Source organism: Cydia fagiglandana, chromosome 18 (assembly GCF_963556715.1).
Source record: "Cydia fagiglandana chromosome 18, ilCydFagi1.1, whole genome shotgun sequence".
Lineage (NCBI taxonomy): Eukaryota > Metazoa > Arthropoda > Insecta > Lepidoptera > Tortricidae > Cydia > Cydia fagiglandana.
Genome location: NC_085949.1, coordinates 13,805,089 through 13,820,686, shown reverse-complemented (window position 1 = coordinate 13,820,686; position 15,598 = coordinate 13,805,089). Strand labels below are relative to the sequence as shown.

At 38.7% G+C, this 15,598-nt stretch overlaps 3 protein-coding genes across 3 annotated transcripts in view; 1 reads left to right on the top strand and 2 right to left on the bottom strand.

Moving 5' to 3' along the window:
- Window positions 1-668: 668 nt before the first annotated feature.
- On the bottom strand, window positions 669-7,832 carry LOC134673152 (mitochondrial amidoxime reducing component 2-like). The gene is made up of 8 exons (XM_063531095.1): window positions 7,766-7,832; window positions 6,659-6,878; window positions 5,350-5,494; window positions 4,357-4,451; window positions 3,300-3,414; window positions 2,562-2,767; window positions 1,445-1,519; window positions 669-795 (listed from the first exon to the last, which is right to left on the bottom strand). The coding sequence occupies exons 1-8, from the start codon at window positions 7,776-7,778 to the stop codon at window positions 669-671; spliced, it is 996 nt and encodes a 331-aa protein (XP_063387165.1). The 5' UTR covers window positions 7,779-7,832.
- Window positions 7,833-8,905: 1,073 nt separating this feature from the next.
- On the top strand, window positions 8,906-9,801 carry LOC134673093 (signal recognition particle 14 kDa protein). Its single transcript, XM_063531031.1, has 3 exons — window positions 8,906-9,082; window positions 9,163-9,235; window positions 9,309-9,801. Exons 1-3 carry the CDS (start codon window positions 9,059-9,061, stop codon window positions 9,533-9,535), a joined length of 324 nt encoding a protein of 107 aa, XP_063387101.1. The 5' UTR covers window positions 8,906-9,058; the 3' UTR covers window positions 9,536-9,801.
- Window positions 9,802-10,245: 444 nt separating this feature from the next.
- LOC134673092 (zinc finger FYVE domain-containing protein 26 homolog) overlaps window positions 10,246-15,598 on the bottom strand; it is a 29,275-nt gene continuing 23,922 nt past the window's right edge. Inside the window, exon 18 of the mRNA XM_063531030.1 lies at window positions 10,246-12,016. Coding sequence (XP_063387100.1) covers window positions 11,846-12,016 — 171 coding nt within the window. The 3' untranslated portion in view covers window positions 10,246-11,845. The remainder of the gene's footprint in view (window positions 12,017-15,598) is intronic.

Sequence of the window (15,598 nt, the reverse complement as noted above, 5' to 3'; positions counted from 1 at the left end):
ACCGGGGGCCCATTACTGGAGCTTTGGTGTCCATGACTGGAGAAAAAAAGCATAGTTTTAATTTGTTAAATATGTGGAAACTAATTGCTGTATCTTTGATACAACACGCCTAAAACATGAAAGACGGATAGGACTTTCATCTTTTAACACGCTAAGCGGTAGACCATTTACATGTATACGGGAAATATCATAAATACTCCAAATTTCCTCTTAAATGTCCCATGACTGGTGCTGTTACTATAGACACTGAAAGAATAGTGACCGATGACTTATGAGATTTAGGTCTTTCCTACCTACCTATTATTTTCTAATCCTAAAATGTATCTATTAATAGTTATGAAGGGGCAGTAAGTAAATTCACATAATTTTGGGCACACCTTGACTAAAGCACCTTCGAGAATGTTATAAATACCTTATGTAACACGAATTCGGCGAACACGAGGTCGTGAAGGGATACCAAAGCACCGTCTACATCAGAAGAGACTTAACAGAAGACTATTCGACGCTTATCATGAATAGTGGCACAACTCAAAATGAAATGCTATTGCATTTAATATTCTATCTTTTACTGGTAAGATTTAAAATCGAACGGCATTTCATTTAGATTTATGCCACTATTCATGATAAGCAACGTATTGTCAATTGTGCTAGTCAGTTTGAGACGATGGTCAAGCGGCGAGCACGGGGTCGCGGTGGGCCACGAGCCCGCGGCCGGAGCGGAGCGCGAGCTGCAGGCCCATGCGGGGGGCGCAGCCCGACGCGCGGCGCTCCTCAGGATCCGAGATCTGACGGTAGCTGATGGATAGAAAGAACAAGTTCTGGGGGCCGATTTTTGAACTTCGAGCGTTCGATTTCGTCACTCGAAAATAGGTGGAAAACAGCGAAAAGCTAATTTTTGAAATACGAGCGATAGAAATTGGGAATCAATGGTATTGACCACTCGTTTTCAATTCTATTAGTAGAATTTAAATGCCGGGTACTGGAGATATTATTTAACGAAATACACGAAATCGAGCGGATGAAATTCAAAAATCGGCCTCCTGTACTCATTTGATTAGCAAATACTTAGGTATTTATTTGTTTTAAACATTATTGCACATAAAAAAGAGAACAACTGATATCACTATATTGGCACTATATGGCATTCTACTACCAGTCAAGTCAACCATAGGGCAAAACAGAGAAGCGAAGTATTTTGTATTTTCCTGACACTAGAATTTTGTGCAGGAATGAACTAATCGATATGTCTCTATAGTAATAAAGTATGCTCTATAGCAGCGGTCGGCAACCTTTTAGCAGCCAAGGGCCACATGTAATATTTGTGACTTTAGCAGACATTGTCGATCGTCAGTACTACATACAAAATAGCCAGGGAGGCTGAAAGGTTGGCAGGCCGCTTATTGCCAACCGCTGCTCTATAGCAATCATAATTTGAGAAACTCACGTTTTTAAAGTCTGTAGCGGCTCCCGCTCCTCTCTGCGCACGCCTGTTTCCGGGTCGATCGTTGTCAGTACACACCTGGAAAAAACATTACTCCATCTACTTATTTTCTCTCATATACCTAATTCAGAGTTGTGTAATGTGGCAAAAAAAAATATTGGTAATGAAGGGGCACAGTTTTACAACAGCCTACCTAAAGATATTAAACAGTGCAAAAATTACAATATTTACAAACGAAAACTATTGGACTACGTAATTCATAATATCTAAATCCGGCCCTGGCAAACATTCCGCATGGGAACAAAAGATAATGCAGTATTTAAGAAAAATATAGTCGCTCAACTTAACTTGCATGTGTTTAGAGTTTAAAGTGCAATGCGGCTAAAGTGTAAATGATAAAATGACTTAGCAACAGTTTTGTAGTTCGTGAGAAATAATAAGCGTACTTGTATTTAATTTGGTCATACCCACATGTTTATAAGAACATACTTATTACTTATACAACTTCACTATAAGCATGTTTGTATAATACCTATTTTTATATGTAATGTCTCGTAAATGACATGTTCTAGTTTTAATTAGTTATTTTAATTTTGTTAATAACATGCATGCTCACTCATATTTTATGAATTATCCTGTATTTTCTCTATTTAAGTGAAATGTTAAATTTCTTTATGAGAAAATAAATTCTTTAACCACAATATACTTGCACATACATGCATTTTAGCTCATTTTCCCAAGATTAATATACAAATGTTTCGTATGTAGTACAGTTGACACCAGATATATTATTGTAGCGGCCAAGGCGCTCACAAATATCTGACCACGCCTCTTGCCAAGGGGTTAGAATGCGAGTTCAGATATTTTTGAGGATCTCGGCAGCTCCGATATATCTGATGGCGACTGTACCTAAGAGCAATGAACTTTTCAACTTGGGCTGGTAGAGTGAAAGAAGCCCACCTGATATTGGCTCGACTACATTGCACTAGCTCGCGTCCTATACTTTTGCTTCCCTGCAAGTGTCTTAACATACGCAAGCACATAGCTCTGTGTGTGCAAACACAGAACCCGCTCATGAAACCATAGTAGGGTAGGTATGTGTACATTAATTCGAATTTACCTCAAGCACGGCTTGATGACCTCAAACACATTGTCTCCAATCTTAAGGAACCGCCAACGATCCTCCTCATAAGGCTGCGGGCCTTGTACCACGAAGTTTGGCCGGAACGTGTGGTGGGTGACCTGACACGACCGCAGCCGCGCGTTCAGGTCGGCGACGGATGCCGCGTTGATTACGTGGTACGAGGTCTCATCTGGGAGCGCTCCCTGAAAATTGAAGAAAAAGTTATTAATCTAACCAAAGTCATCATCATATCAGCCAGAGGACGTCCACTGCAGGACATAGGCCTCTCCCCAAGAGCGCCACAATGACCGGTCTTGCGCCACCCGCATCCAGCGGACTCACGCTACCTTTACCAGGTCGTCAGTTCACATTGTGGGGGGGGGGGGGGGGGGGTCTACCCACGCTGCGCCTTCCGGTACGCTAACCAAAGTAGCTAGTTGAAAATTAGGAAACACACAATGTTAACCCAAAGCTAGTCACAACGCCTCATTATAGCTCAAATTCCTGTACGGTTTTTGCATAGGTACCATTATTTTTCGGTGTCTGAAGCTGTATCTACAATTGTTTTATTCACCTTCATGGTTTTTTTTATCTTGGTCCATCAGCTAACAATCTCTTAGAGAGAACATCTTATGTAACTATCAAGAGCTTTGTGCGTAAGCTTATTGTAAGTTCCTAGCTGTGACTACTATGTATTTGTCAGCAAAAGTAAGTGTAGGTTTTTACATTACATACCGTGTCATTCTTGGTGATATTGTAATAAAACGTGTTCCCCATAAGGTCCAATCTCCTTGGCTTTTGGGTCGCGTAGTACACTAAGCGAAAATTGATCGCAGACATGTCCAACAGCCTGGAAATTGGAAAATATGATGAAGAAGAGATTGCATCATCATCATCTAAAGTTTATAACTTCAGTCATCAGGATCAAAAAAATTAGAACTCGGACATGGCGAAAACATACATACATACATATGATCACGCCTATTTCCCGGAGGGGTAGGCAGAGACCACGGATTTCCACTTGCTACGATCCACATACCTCTTTCGCTTCCTTCACTTTCATAACATTCCTTATACACACTCGCTAGTTTAGGCGAAAACAATAAAGAAAGAATCCTATTGGGATAAATAATTAAGTGTGAACGTTTGTATGTTTAGTTTGGATATTTGGTGCTCATATCTCACTAAATCTAGATTAGGATGAAATTTGGCATAAAAATAGTTTACAAGACATGCGGTCAAAATGTATTCCCCATGGAGGAGAGATGGGGGTTGAAAGTCACGTGTATAGACTAGTACAGTCACCTGCAATAATATGTTACTCTTCGAAGGCCGCAAAAATATGTGACACGCTTTTATGGCTCTACAAATAAGATCGTGTCAGATATTTTTACGGCCTTCGTTGTGTAACATATTATTGCAGGTGACTGTACAGCTATAAAGAGTTTGTTACACCTGAGTTTGGTGACAGAGACGCCACAATACGTGAGACAGTATGGAAACATCTATCTATAGCCTCCAAAGGCCCAGCCATACATATGAAAAACCCAAAATTTGCCACTGAAATTTAAACCTATAGTGCAAGGAATAGAGTTGATTTTTATTTGTTTGTAAATTTAACAATACAAGAGAAATGAAACTCTGTTCCAATTGAATATGGTTTAAATTTCAAGCATTAAGTATAGGTAGGACCTTGCTGGGCCTTAGAGGAGGCTATCCAACTTATACGTATTGCTACGTCCCTGTCGCCGTTTCTAAATTCAGGAAGGTGTAAAAATCTCTTAATACCTACCTAGAAAACCATTCAGAGACCTCCCACCCGCAGTCGAGCACAGGCACCGTCACTCCCCATACCACAGCTGTCTTGGGGCTCTGCAACGCAACCACCTAAAATGAACGCAGAAAACAACGGTTGAATTTAGGGTCTTTTAAACATACCTATTCAATTATTCATACACTACCATTAGATAATTTACGTAGGTATATTTACGTTTACGGTAAAAAACAAGGCGGTGGCAGGCGTGGCTCACTCCGCGATTTCGTCGCTTTGCTACAGGTAGCTACAAGTACATCCGTTCCACACCAATTTTGGTGGCTAGCCATAAACTGCGCGTGGCGCTGTCGCCACCTAGCGGCCATATCTGTTCTGATCGTAATAGACGCGTTTTGTTAGAGAGTGAGGTTAACAGGAACGTATTAGCGGCGGCGCCGCCGGCGTAAGTGCTAGTAATAATTTCGTAATTACCTATAACGAAATCGTCTATATCCCAAAAAGTCGGCCAAGTTACTGTTTATAAAATAAAACGCACCTATATTCTTGCTCAAATACTAAACGTTTAGTTTTTTTTAATAAAAGTTTTTTTTTTAAATGCTAAAAATGTAATTTTTGACTTTTTTTAAGTACCAAATCTTGACATCCGCATCCGCATCCGCGGATGTGAGGCTTTAAATATCCGCATCCGCGGATGTCAAAAAATTTGCATCCGCAACATCCCTGGTACCGAGTATATACTATTATTTATTCTGTGGCGGTGGGCAACACTAATTATTTACATAATTAGGTTCTCTAGAATGTTGGACTATATTGATAGATGAGAATTTACCTAGGTAACATAACTGTTTTGGAATGACAGTCCAAAAAGGCCTTCCATCCTCCTCCATCCGGTCGACCTTTAGGTAGTACGTTTTTGCGATCGGGAATGTCTTTCAACGCAAACTCACTAACATCTGACGGATCTGACCTAATCTTTCTCGTCTGAAATATTTTAATTCTTAATAACTTTACCTCAGCCAGGTTGACATAGACGGGTTCCATGTCGCGGTGCTTCAGAGTGAGGATAGAGTTCCGCACGCTGGGTTGAACCAACAAGAGCTCCGGGTAGTTTCTGGCCGTCACAAAGTTGCCCTTCTGGTCTACAACCATCAGCACCCTGGAAACGTTAAGCGAGAGATTGATAGGCAGGTACCACACAGGCAGGCGTGGCTCACTCCGCGATTTCGTCGCTTTGCTACAGGTAGCTAAAACTACATCCGTTCGACCCCAATTTTGGGGTTTGCCATAAGCCGCGCGTGGTGCTGTCGCCACCTAGCGGCCATATCTGTGCTGATCGTGACAGATGACTAGACAGATACTATTATTTATTCTGTGACACAGGTACAATGTTTTAAATAAAGCAGAATAAAGTAGGAAATTTCTATCAGAATCGCTGCCAACTTAGCTTGGTCTAGAAAAAAATAAGTAGGTACATCTCTATCTCTTGTTCTTCCTCGCGTTATCCCGGCATTTTTGCCTCGGCTCATGGGAGCCTAAGGACCGCTTGACAACAATCCCAAGAATTGACGTAGGCACTGGTTTATAAGTAGGTACCTACATATTTACATATATTATAATAGTTTATTATGTAGGTAATATACTATCTCGTCCTAAAAACAATTGCTAACATTTTGACTCCACTATCTAGTTTATCGGTTGCAAATTGCGGTTAAATTAACCCTAATGAGGTCCTTATCACTTTGGTGATTTGCAAGCAGCTTTCATAACCTTTGATATTTATATAATTTAGAACTAGATAAGTCTTGCGCATTTGCGAATCGCCTTTGAGTCCTTTTGAGGTGCTGTTAAAAAAGACTACAAAGGACTCGACTCGGGAGAAGTTTTTTAAGCGCAGTCTTGTAAAAACGAGCTGTTCTTCAAATTCAGACTCAAAGGACTCGAGATCCTACAAACACTAGGGGTTCGGACAGCCCTAGCGTTAATGTAACAATATAGTGTCGGGTGGCCCTGACGCCCCGGCCCCGGAACGGCCCGGTCACGGTGGCGCTCCTGACAGCCCCTGTGTCGGCTCGCTCGGGCCCGCCCCGTTCCGGCCACGGCCCGGCCTAGCGTGAGTCATCCTTTAAAAGGTCCATATATGAGTTCTAGAACGCCCCTAAGAATTTGAGAACTTTCTGGCAAGGGTGCAAGTTTCACCTTTTGGCCGACTCTCCATAATGCCTTGGAAATAAAAGGTACAGCTGGTAACAGGAGTAGGCAGTAATATAACCGTGCGTTTCACCATCGCTAACGTCATCATCATCATCATCATAAATCTCACCTGTCTCTTAACCAGCCGTCCCTCAGCCCTAATGTCGTGCACATAGCTGTCTCCATGGCAATACCCCCACACGACTTGATCGGGTACGCGTAGATATGCTCCAGGGTACCGACTTGCGTCCATTCCGTTGGTAACCTCTTTCTGTTCTGGTAGATGTGGTAGATGTAGTACACGCTGCCGAGAACGCCCGCTGTCACGGCGGCGGCCGTGACGTAGGGGGCTGGAATGACAACAATAAAGCGTTTTCACATTATCCGATCCGATATCGAATGTAGGATCATAGATACATCCGATATTACACTGGCGCGGAACCACAGAAGAAATAATAGTACTACCGTACAGAAAGGACACTTCCTACAAACCCGAAGTTTGACAGCGATTCAGGGTCGAATCATGCTATCCCTTTCTAATATATAGTAGTATCCCTTTTGGCTATTTAGGGTTGTCAAAATTCAAGTGATTATCTTATCTGTGGTCGTGCACGCACAAGGAAGTCAGGTGGTGCTAACCCTAATAATTGCTCGGAGCAATGCTGAGCCGAACGGAGCCGAGTTTGACCGAAGTCAGGAGTGTCTCCCCACGGCGGAACCGCACGTTGCTCCGGCGGTGTATAGGTACCTAGTATAACCGAGACAGCGATGTCCCGCTCGCACGCCGAGACTTAAAATATAGACACACTTTTATTCCTACTAACCATCTAAATTGCATCATGAACAGCTGAGTTTTATCAAAGATATTAATGAGTTTTGAACAAGGTCGTTTTGAAGAGTTGAATAAACAGTCTTACTTATCTCATTATGACGTCTATTCGTACCATACCCACGTTGCTCACGACTTAATAGTTTATCGAATTAAAAATTAATAAAAATGATCACACGACGGTACTAGAATGAATGAGAATGTCCTTCAGTATTCAATGAGCTCACCCATATCATAACCGTCTTATGAGGATATATCTAGCCATATAGGAACATGTACTTAAGCATATAGAGGAGTTATTCAAAAGTTTATTTAACCGTATTACCAATAGGTATAGGTAGATGCAGGCACCCAACCCAACTCGCCACTATGTAAAAGTAATTAGTTATTGCTATTTAAAGTACTCACCTTGCTGTAACATGACGAACAATACAGAAACGAAATATAATAACAACGAAATACAAACACAAACACTTAGCCACTGACCACTGACACGTATCGAGCGAGGCGAGAGACTTCAGTCTGCAACTCTGCAGTCAAATTAATTTACTTAAGAGGGCACATCCCGTTCATGCGCTTATGTAGGTCTGTATGTAAAGGCGAATGTATGAAAATATGAGTAGGTACCAAGGTACCTAGTGTATAATTTGAATGTGCCATTCATTTTGTAAGCAGAGGCGTCTGCAAGTTTCCTTTAATTTAAAAACTTTATGTTTATTTGATTTATACAAATACTAATTATTCTTATAGTAGTTATTAAATTTTTAGACGTGTATAACTGACCTACTACTGACTGACTATATGATCGATTGAACGAAGAAGAAATGCTTACCTTAGACTTAATTTAAAACTTAATTCGTCCTTGTACCTAGATAATTTCATTAGGAAATTAAAGATTGACGTAAAATTATACGGGAGAGGGTATATATTAATATCTCGAATAACTTGATGTATAGCAAATCTGTTTAAAGTAAAATAAATAATATTCACCAGCTATCGTGCATTTCTGTTGCAAGTGGCACCTTAACAAACGGGAAATAACCGCGTATAAATATACTGCATACCTACCTGTATATTTAATGCGGTAAAGTCCCATCAAATAAAACATGTTTTATGTTTTAATTAATTCTGAACGTTGTGTTTAAATTATTAAATTAACTAAAAATATTTGTTTATATAACTTGATAAATTCCAGTAAAACTGTGAAAATTAATACGTGTTTCATATCTAATCAGCCAGGACAGGGATGTACGAATAAATATACCTTGGTCAAAAGTTCAATTTAAAAAAAACATTGAGCTATTCAGACGAGTACCGTTTTGTTTCACGCACGACATTTTATAGCCATGAACACGGTTGAGTAAATCATAGTTTTAAACAGTACGTAACAAAAAATCTGATGTCTTAAATTAAAACAAAGTATATGTAAATGATTGTTTCTCAATATTAATCGTTTCTTAAATAGAGATAATATATTTTATTCTTTGCATGCAGAAAAGTTTGGAACTAAAAAGCTACGTGAGAATAGCCAGCAACAACGTCAACGTGTAACATGTCATTTGCCTGCTGTAGAAGTGCGGTGCGGTCTGACTTTCATTAGATTTTCGTTCAAAATGTGTAATTTGTGTCTGGTCTGATCACAAATTCCTGAATAAAACGATCGGTAGTCTTTATTATAAACGACTGTAACAATTAATAAACATGGTGTTGCTTGGTAATGACGAGGTGACTATGATTTTCTTGTTTCATTCTTTCAAACTAATCTACATTGAATTTGCTTTAATCAACATATTCTTACTTTTCAGTTCCTCGTCGAACTTACTAAGCTGTTCCAAAAGGCACGTGCTTCAGGTTCCATAACAATGACGATGAAAAGATGTAAGTATTGTTCGAGTATATTAAATGTAATATTACATCCATAATTTTCTCTTAATTTTTTTGTTTATTTCAGATGATGGACGAACTAAGCCTGAGCCGCGGGACGGAGCACCCGTAGTTAAAAACCCGGAGTACAAATGTTTAATTAGGGCACAATCTAGCAGCAAGAAAATATCTACAGTCATTGATCAAAGAGAAGTGGAAAGATTCAGTACGGCATATACAAACCTACTGAGGACGAGCGTTAACGGACTGAAACGCTTGAAAAAACCCAAGAAGAAGGCAGTGGTAACTCAGTAATGGCATCTAATGCCACGGCAATGTGTCAAGAGACTGAAAATATAGTGCACAATGTGTTCTATGAAGTAAACAGTTGTGTGTTTCACCGTGGTGTCCTAAGTGTGTTGGAGGTCCATTGAACTGTGCTCTTCTCTCGGCAGAGATGGAAGAGTTGGTCCATGCGCTAGTGACGCAGGCTCTGTTCCTCCTTGACCATCGTCCAATGTCAACTTATTTATACATCTAAGTCTACATTTTCAAATAAATATTAAAAATCTTTAATATTATTCGAAGTTTTTTTAATGGCATGTTTATTTTATCATATAATAAAATCAGTAGTTATTGTCTTATGTTGAAAGTTCTAAAGTGGGTTAATGACCTATCTTATTCCTATGTAAGTGTGACAATGGGGGAGGGAAGATTACCATGAATTGGTAAAGTTTTAAGACTTTTTATGAGTTAACCTCTCTTGCAATTATTCAAACTTTAGCTTGGAAGAGAGTTACCTTGAATGCAGATCCACACTCCGGCATACAAGTGCTTAGTCCTTTATTTTAATCTTTATTCTTGTTGTAATTATTGAAATATTTAGTCTTACTGTTGTCAGTTTACTCTTTTTTTTACTACAAATACTGAATATACCATAAACAAACAAGTCAATGAGTAAAATAGGATAGAAGAATAATAATTTCCATAAACAATTATATTTCAGAAATAAAACCATGTATTGATTTCATGTATAGTTTTATTTTGTTAGATTTTATATTAAAATAACAATCATATTCATTATAGAATTTAGAATATCACAATAAGAATGAGACCAATACAAATTATAATATACCTAAATCTAAGATTATATACTTTCATTTGGTTTAATAATATCAAGCACCAGGTATAGAATTTTAAATATGTATTTTGAGCCTTGCCAATTATAACACTTTATTTTTCATTTTAATATAAAAATATATATTATAGTGGGCTATATACAACCATTTATGTGAGTTTTAACATAACAATTTGTATCTATTTCAGACCCATGCAAAATATTAATTCATATTAATACATACATTATTTTTTACATTTACGAAACATTGCATTCATACATAAAGCAATAGCAACACACAATCAGCGATGGATGATAACCACAACATATTATTATGAAACAAAAAGAGAAATGATTAATACATCTTAAATATAAAATCATGCAATACTAATACATTTTCGCTAATACTTAAATCATTTGATTTGGTTAACAAAAAATACTATAATAAATCCTTTTGCTTAGATATATATAAAAAAAAACATTTTAGGAGTTATTGCACCAGCAGTCTTATAATCTGACAAAAAAGAGTAGAAATTAAAAAGTGGCAATACTGTAGTGTTGTCCCTTTCAAATCAATTTAATATAAGGAAATGGGACAACACTACTGTATTGCCACTTTTTAATTTCTACTCTTTTTTGTTAGACTGTAATCAAATCTATATTTAATTTTCAATACAACATGGGTATCCACATTATCATTTTATCAAATTTCCCGTCACTTCTCTATTCATAAACAAGTACAAATACAAATAAATGGACTATAGTCAAACCGTAAAAAGTCTGCAGCGATTTTGATAGCCCACGCAGTGCAAGTGTCATTTTAAACGTCAAACTTCTATGAAATTATGACGTTTACATAACACTTACAATTGCGTGGACTATCAAATCCACTGCAGACTTTGTTTGGTGCGACTATACCTACTTACATTATATGAAATAATGGTATATAGTACAGTTAATTTGCATTGCATTCTGAGTCAAAGGCTTTTCAAAATTATATATATTGAACATGATTAATTATACATATAGCTATATGTAAGTTGGTAACATTATTCTAATGAACTGGCGGAAGCCTAGCCAAGCTGACGATCGCTTGCGCTTCGCCATCGAATCGCTTTGTGTATCTCTATTATTCTTCCATATTAGTGTGACAGTGACAGTTGCATTTCGTTCGCTACGTAGCGTTAGCGATTGGCATGTTGTCTACGGGCCCTGACTAGCTACCATCTTTAGTTATAATGACAAGCAACATGAGCATACGGAGTGATTTGAATGAAACCTTCGAATATTATTATGGTAGTTTATCTTATAGTGGTTATACGTGGGTTACACTTTGAAACAGTCAGAGTAAGAACTTTCAAATTTGTGTTATTGTCAATTGTTATGTTTTCCTGTTCCGGCTATTAAGCCGCGCGTCTCTCCCGAGGCATGATTCGACTGCTTCGCGCGGCAACCTGTTGTGTGCCATTCGTCTAAACAAGTCCTGCTTTAAACATATAGCTGCATGTTCAGTTGATGGTAGACTTGGAGGTGAGCCGCTTGAGGCAGGCGGAGCGCACCTGGTCGTGTCCGAGGCGCTCCGCCTCGTGCAGGACTCTGCGTAGCTCGTTGGTGCGGTCGTGGCGCGCCGCCAGGATGTACGCGTTGCTTACGTTACGGCAGAGCAGGTAACACGATATCTGGTGAAAAGTTTTTTTTTTGTAAACCAATTCAAACAAAAAACTATGTATTACTTCATTTGCCAGCAAGTGCTATACTACCACACAAAGTACCAACCACAACAGGTTGACAATAGATCATAGGAACGCGAATAGAGCTGATAATAAGTTGGTTTTACTTAGGATGTCTAAAGCACGAATATACAACAAGTATTCCCGACGTGCTGTATGAGTTACTCAGCATGCAGCTGCCCATGCGCCTCGCACCACACTACGGCATCCACGCCCCACAATATGCATTTAATATTCCAGGGATCTATCCTTGGGCCCACACTGTTTCTACTCTATATTAACGAACTGACAAATCTCCGAATACAGTGTGGGCACACTTTGTCTTACGCGGATGACACTGTCATAGTCTTTGAAGGTCCATCTTGGGAGACTGTGTTTGAAAGGGCTGAGACAGGTCTCAGTAAAGTATCTTCTTGGCTAAAAACCAACCTTTTAACTCTTAATATTAATAAAACAAATTACATATGTTTTACTAAATATATCAGCTCACAACCTAATAATAATCTTAACTTAAGGTGGTTCGATTTTCATACAAAATTCAATCAAAGCTCATTAAGTAACTACACACTATTAGTACATAAATATTTCCGCATTTATCTTCCTTCGAATATTCGTTTGCGCGAAATTAACAGGAAAACAATGTTTCATACAGAAATCATGCAAAAATCATAGTTAAATTTTCATCAATTTTACGTATGTGTGTGTCACAAATGTCGTGTACAGATACATTTGCGACGTTGCCATACCATTTCCGACGTTGCCGGGCTGACCACGGCGCGAATTTGGAGTGCCGTCATGTTTAGTGCAATTTTGTTGACACTGACGTTTGACAGGTACTTAATTAACCTAAGCGAGAATAAGTACCCGAAGTTCGTCAGCTTAGCTAAGAACTATCATGGCGTGTTATGCAAACAGTCGCTTTTTTGCTTACAAACGGAAGATTCCCGGTTCGATCCCCAGTCATTGTATGCTGGAACATAACTTTTTGTATTTTTGTTACATCTAAATTTCGTATTGTTTTTTTATTTTTATTAAATTTTTCTTATTATCATAAATCGATTGATTAAGTATGGGCTACACGTATTCGTTTATTTTTGACAAAGAAAATTAGAAATTATACTCTACCTAATCTCTCTTATTTTTACAATCAGGACATCCTCACTGCAATAAAAAAGAAATGTATAAAATTTCCTGTGGTTAAAAATAATGGATTTTGTCTATGAATGAAAAACACAATTATTACTATAGTTTGTTTTTTTTAGCATTAGAAATAAGGTAAACAATCTTGACGTGTCTTTTAATTGAAAAACACATTTTAAAAATAAGTTACGGCAAATATGTAACAATTATAAATCAAATACGATCATTTATATTCTTCTGCTTTCATAAGTAATAGTTTTTGATTTTTAAAAAGCGTTTAAATCTGTGTGCCTAGCCAAGATGCCAGTCGTTCGCTCCGTAGCGAACGTTAGGGTAATACCTCTCTCTATCACTCTGCCATATTAATGCGACAGACACGGCTGCGCTTCGGTCGCTACGGAGCGTAAACCATTGGCACCTTGGCTAGGCACCCTGGTCATCTGGAAAGCGAAACACATACGGAACGCGTTTCTATTACTCAATACAGTGGCCAGTTGCAGATTCGGCGGTAATCTTAACTATACCTAAATCTGGGTGCCTAGCCAAGATGCCAGTCGTTCGCTCCGTAGCGAACGTTAGGGTAATACCCCTCTCTATCACTCTGTCATATTAATGCGACAGACACGGTTGCGCTTCGTTCGCTACGGAGCGTACACCATTGGCATCTTGGCTAGGCACCCTGATCATCTGGAAAGCGAAACACATACGGAACGCGTTTCTATTACTCAATACAGTGGCCAGTTGCAGATTCGGCGGTAATCTTAACTATACCTAAATCTGGGTGCCTAGCCAAGATGCCAGTCGTTCGCTCCGTAGCGAACGTTAGGGTAATACCTCTCTCTATCACTCTGTCATATTAATGCGACAGACACGGTTGCGCTTCGTTCGCTACGGAGCGTACACCATTGGCATCTTGGCTAGGCACCCTGGTCATCTGGAAAGCGAAACACATACGGAACGCGTTTCTATTACCCAATACAGTGGCCAGCTGCAGATTCGGTTTTAAAGTTAACTATACCTAAACCTGGGTGCCTAGCCACGATGCAGGCTAGTAGAGTTCTCTTTCACCTTCAGCAGTACCGGGAGATCCAAACCTACCTACTTTTCATCTAATAATCTCAAGAATCAGTGCATGATTCAAACTTTACCGGTCGCCGTGGTAAGACCTAGGATTTACCATATCGGTGTTGGTAAAAGCCCGAAGTAAAGTAGTAAGATTTAACATTTCGGGCTTTTACCGATCGGCATCGGTAAATCCTAGGTTTTGCCGTACTTCGGGCTTTTACAGTAACATATATATAATAATTGTTCGTTTAAAGGTAAGATAACACAAAGGAGAAACAAAAAGAAATTACCTACTCGCACCAGTCTTGAACCCCAATCCTCTTGCACGTATTTCCACGAACATACCGTTACGCTATTGCAACATACTTACGTTGTGTGAAATTGTCTACTACAAGGATCACGGAAAAACTGTTTGCATGTGTGAGTAATACTAGGAAAAAGCGTGACAGCAACACTCCGTCGAATTAAAAAGGTGGTTTTTGCACAATGAAGTATTCAATGTTTATTTTAATAGTTCAATATTTATTTAAAGAGTGCGCGAAACATACTTTTAAGTATACAAATACCATGACCATTTCACAAAAAAATAAAACCTGAAATTTTGCAAAAGTGGTGCCATCTAGCGAGAGTTAAGTTTTGAGTAACCTAGGCGAACCACCTTAAAAATTCATACTTGTAATAATTCTAATCTAATTTCATGTAACTGTATGGAAATTGATAAAGTAAACTCCACGAAATATCTAGGTGTAATGCTGGACCAGCGCATGTCATGGTATACTCATACTGAATATGTTAATATGAGAATACGCAAATTGATATGGCTTTTCAAAAAGTTAAGACATATTACTACAAAAAATCTACTAAATCAGTTATATATAACTTTAGCTCAATCAGTAATGTCTTACTGCATATCGGTGTGGGGTGGTTCAGCAAAAACCAAGTTTTTGGAGGTTGAGAGGGGGCAACGTTGTCTACTTAAGGTTATGTACTCTAAGCCATACAGATTCCCAACGAAAGATCTATACCACCTAAGTGACTTACTATCAATGAGGAAGCTGTATGTATTGAGTCTAACAACGAGACTACATAAAACATTACCATTTAACCCGGAGCTGCTATACAAATACAACAAATACAAATCGTTTATTGACCAAATATTTTTACAATTGACATCACAGATTGAACTTAGCAGAAAATTTGATTTTACAATTAAACTTAATATCCATCGGCCCCAAACTAGGCGCAGCCTGTATCTCGGGAACCGGAAAAATAGAATTTACTGAGAGACTTTAACAAAACTGAATATGATGGCCGTTTTTTTTTTAA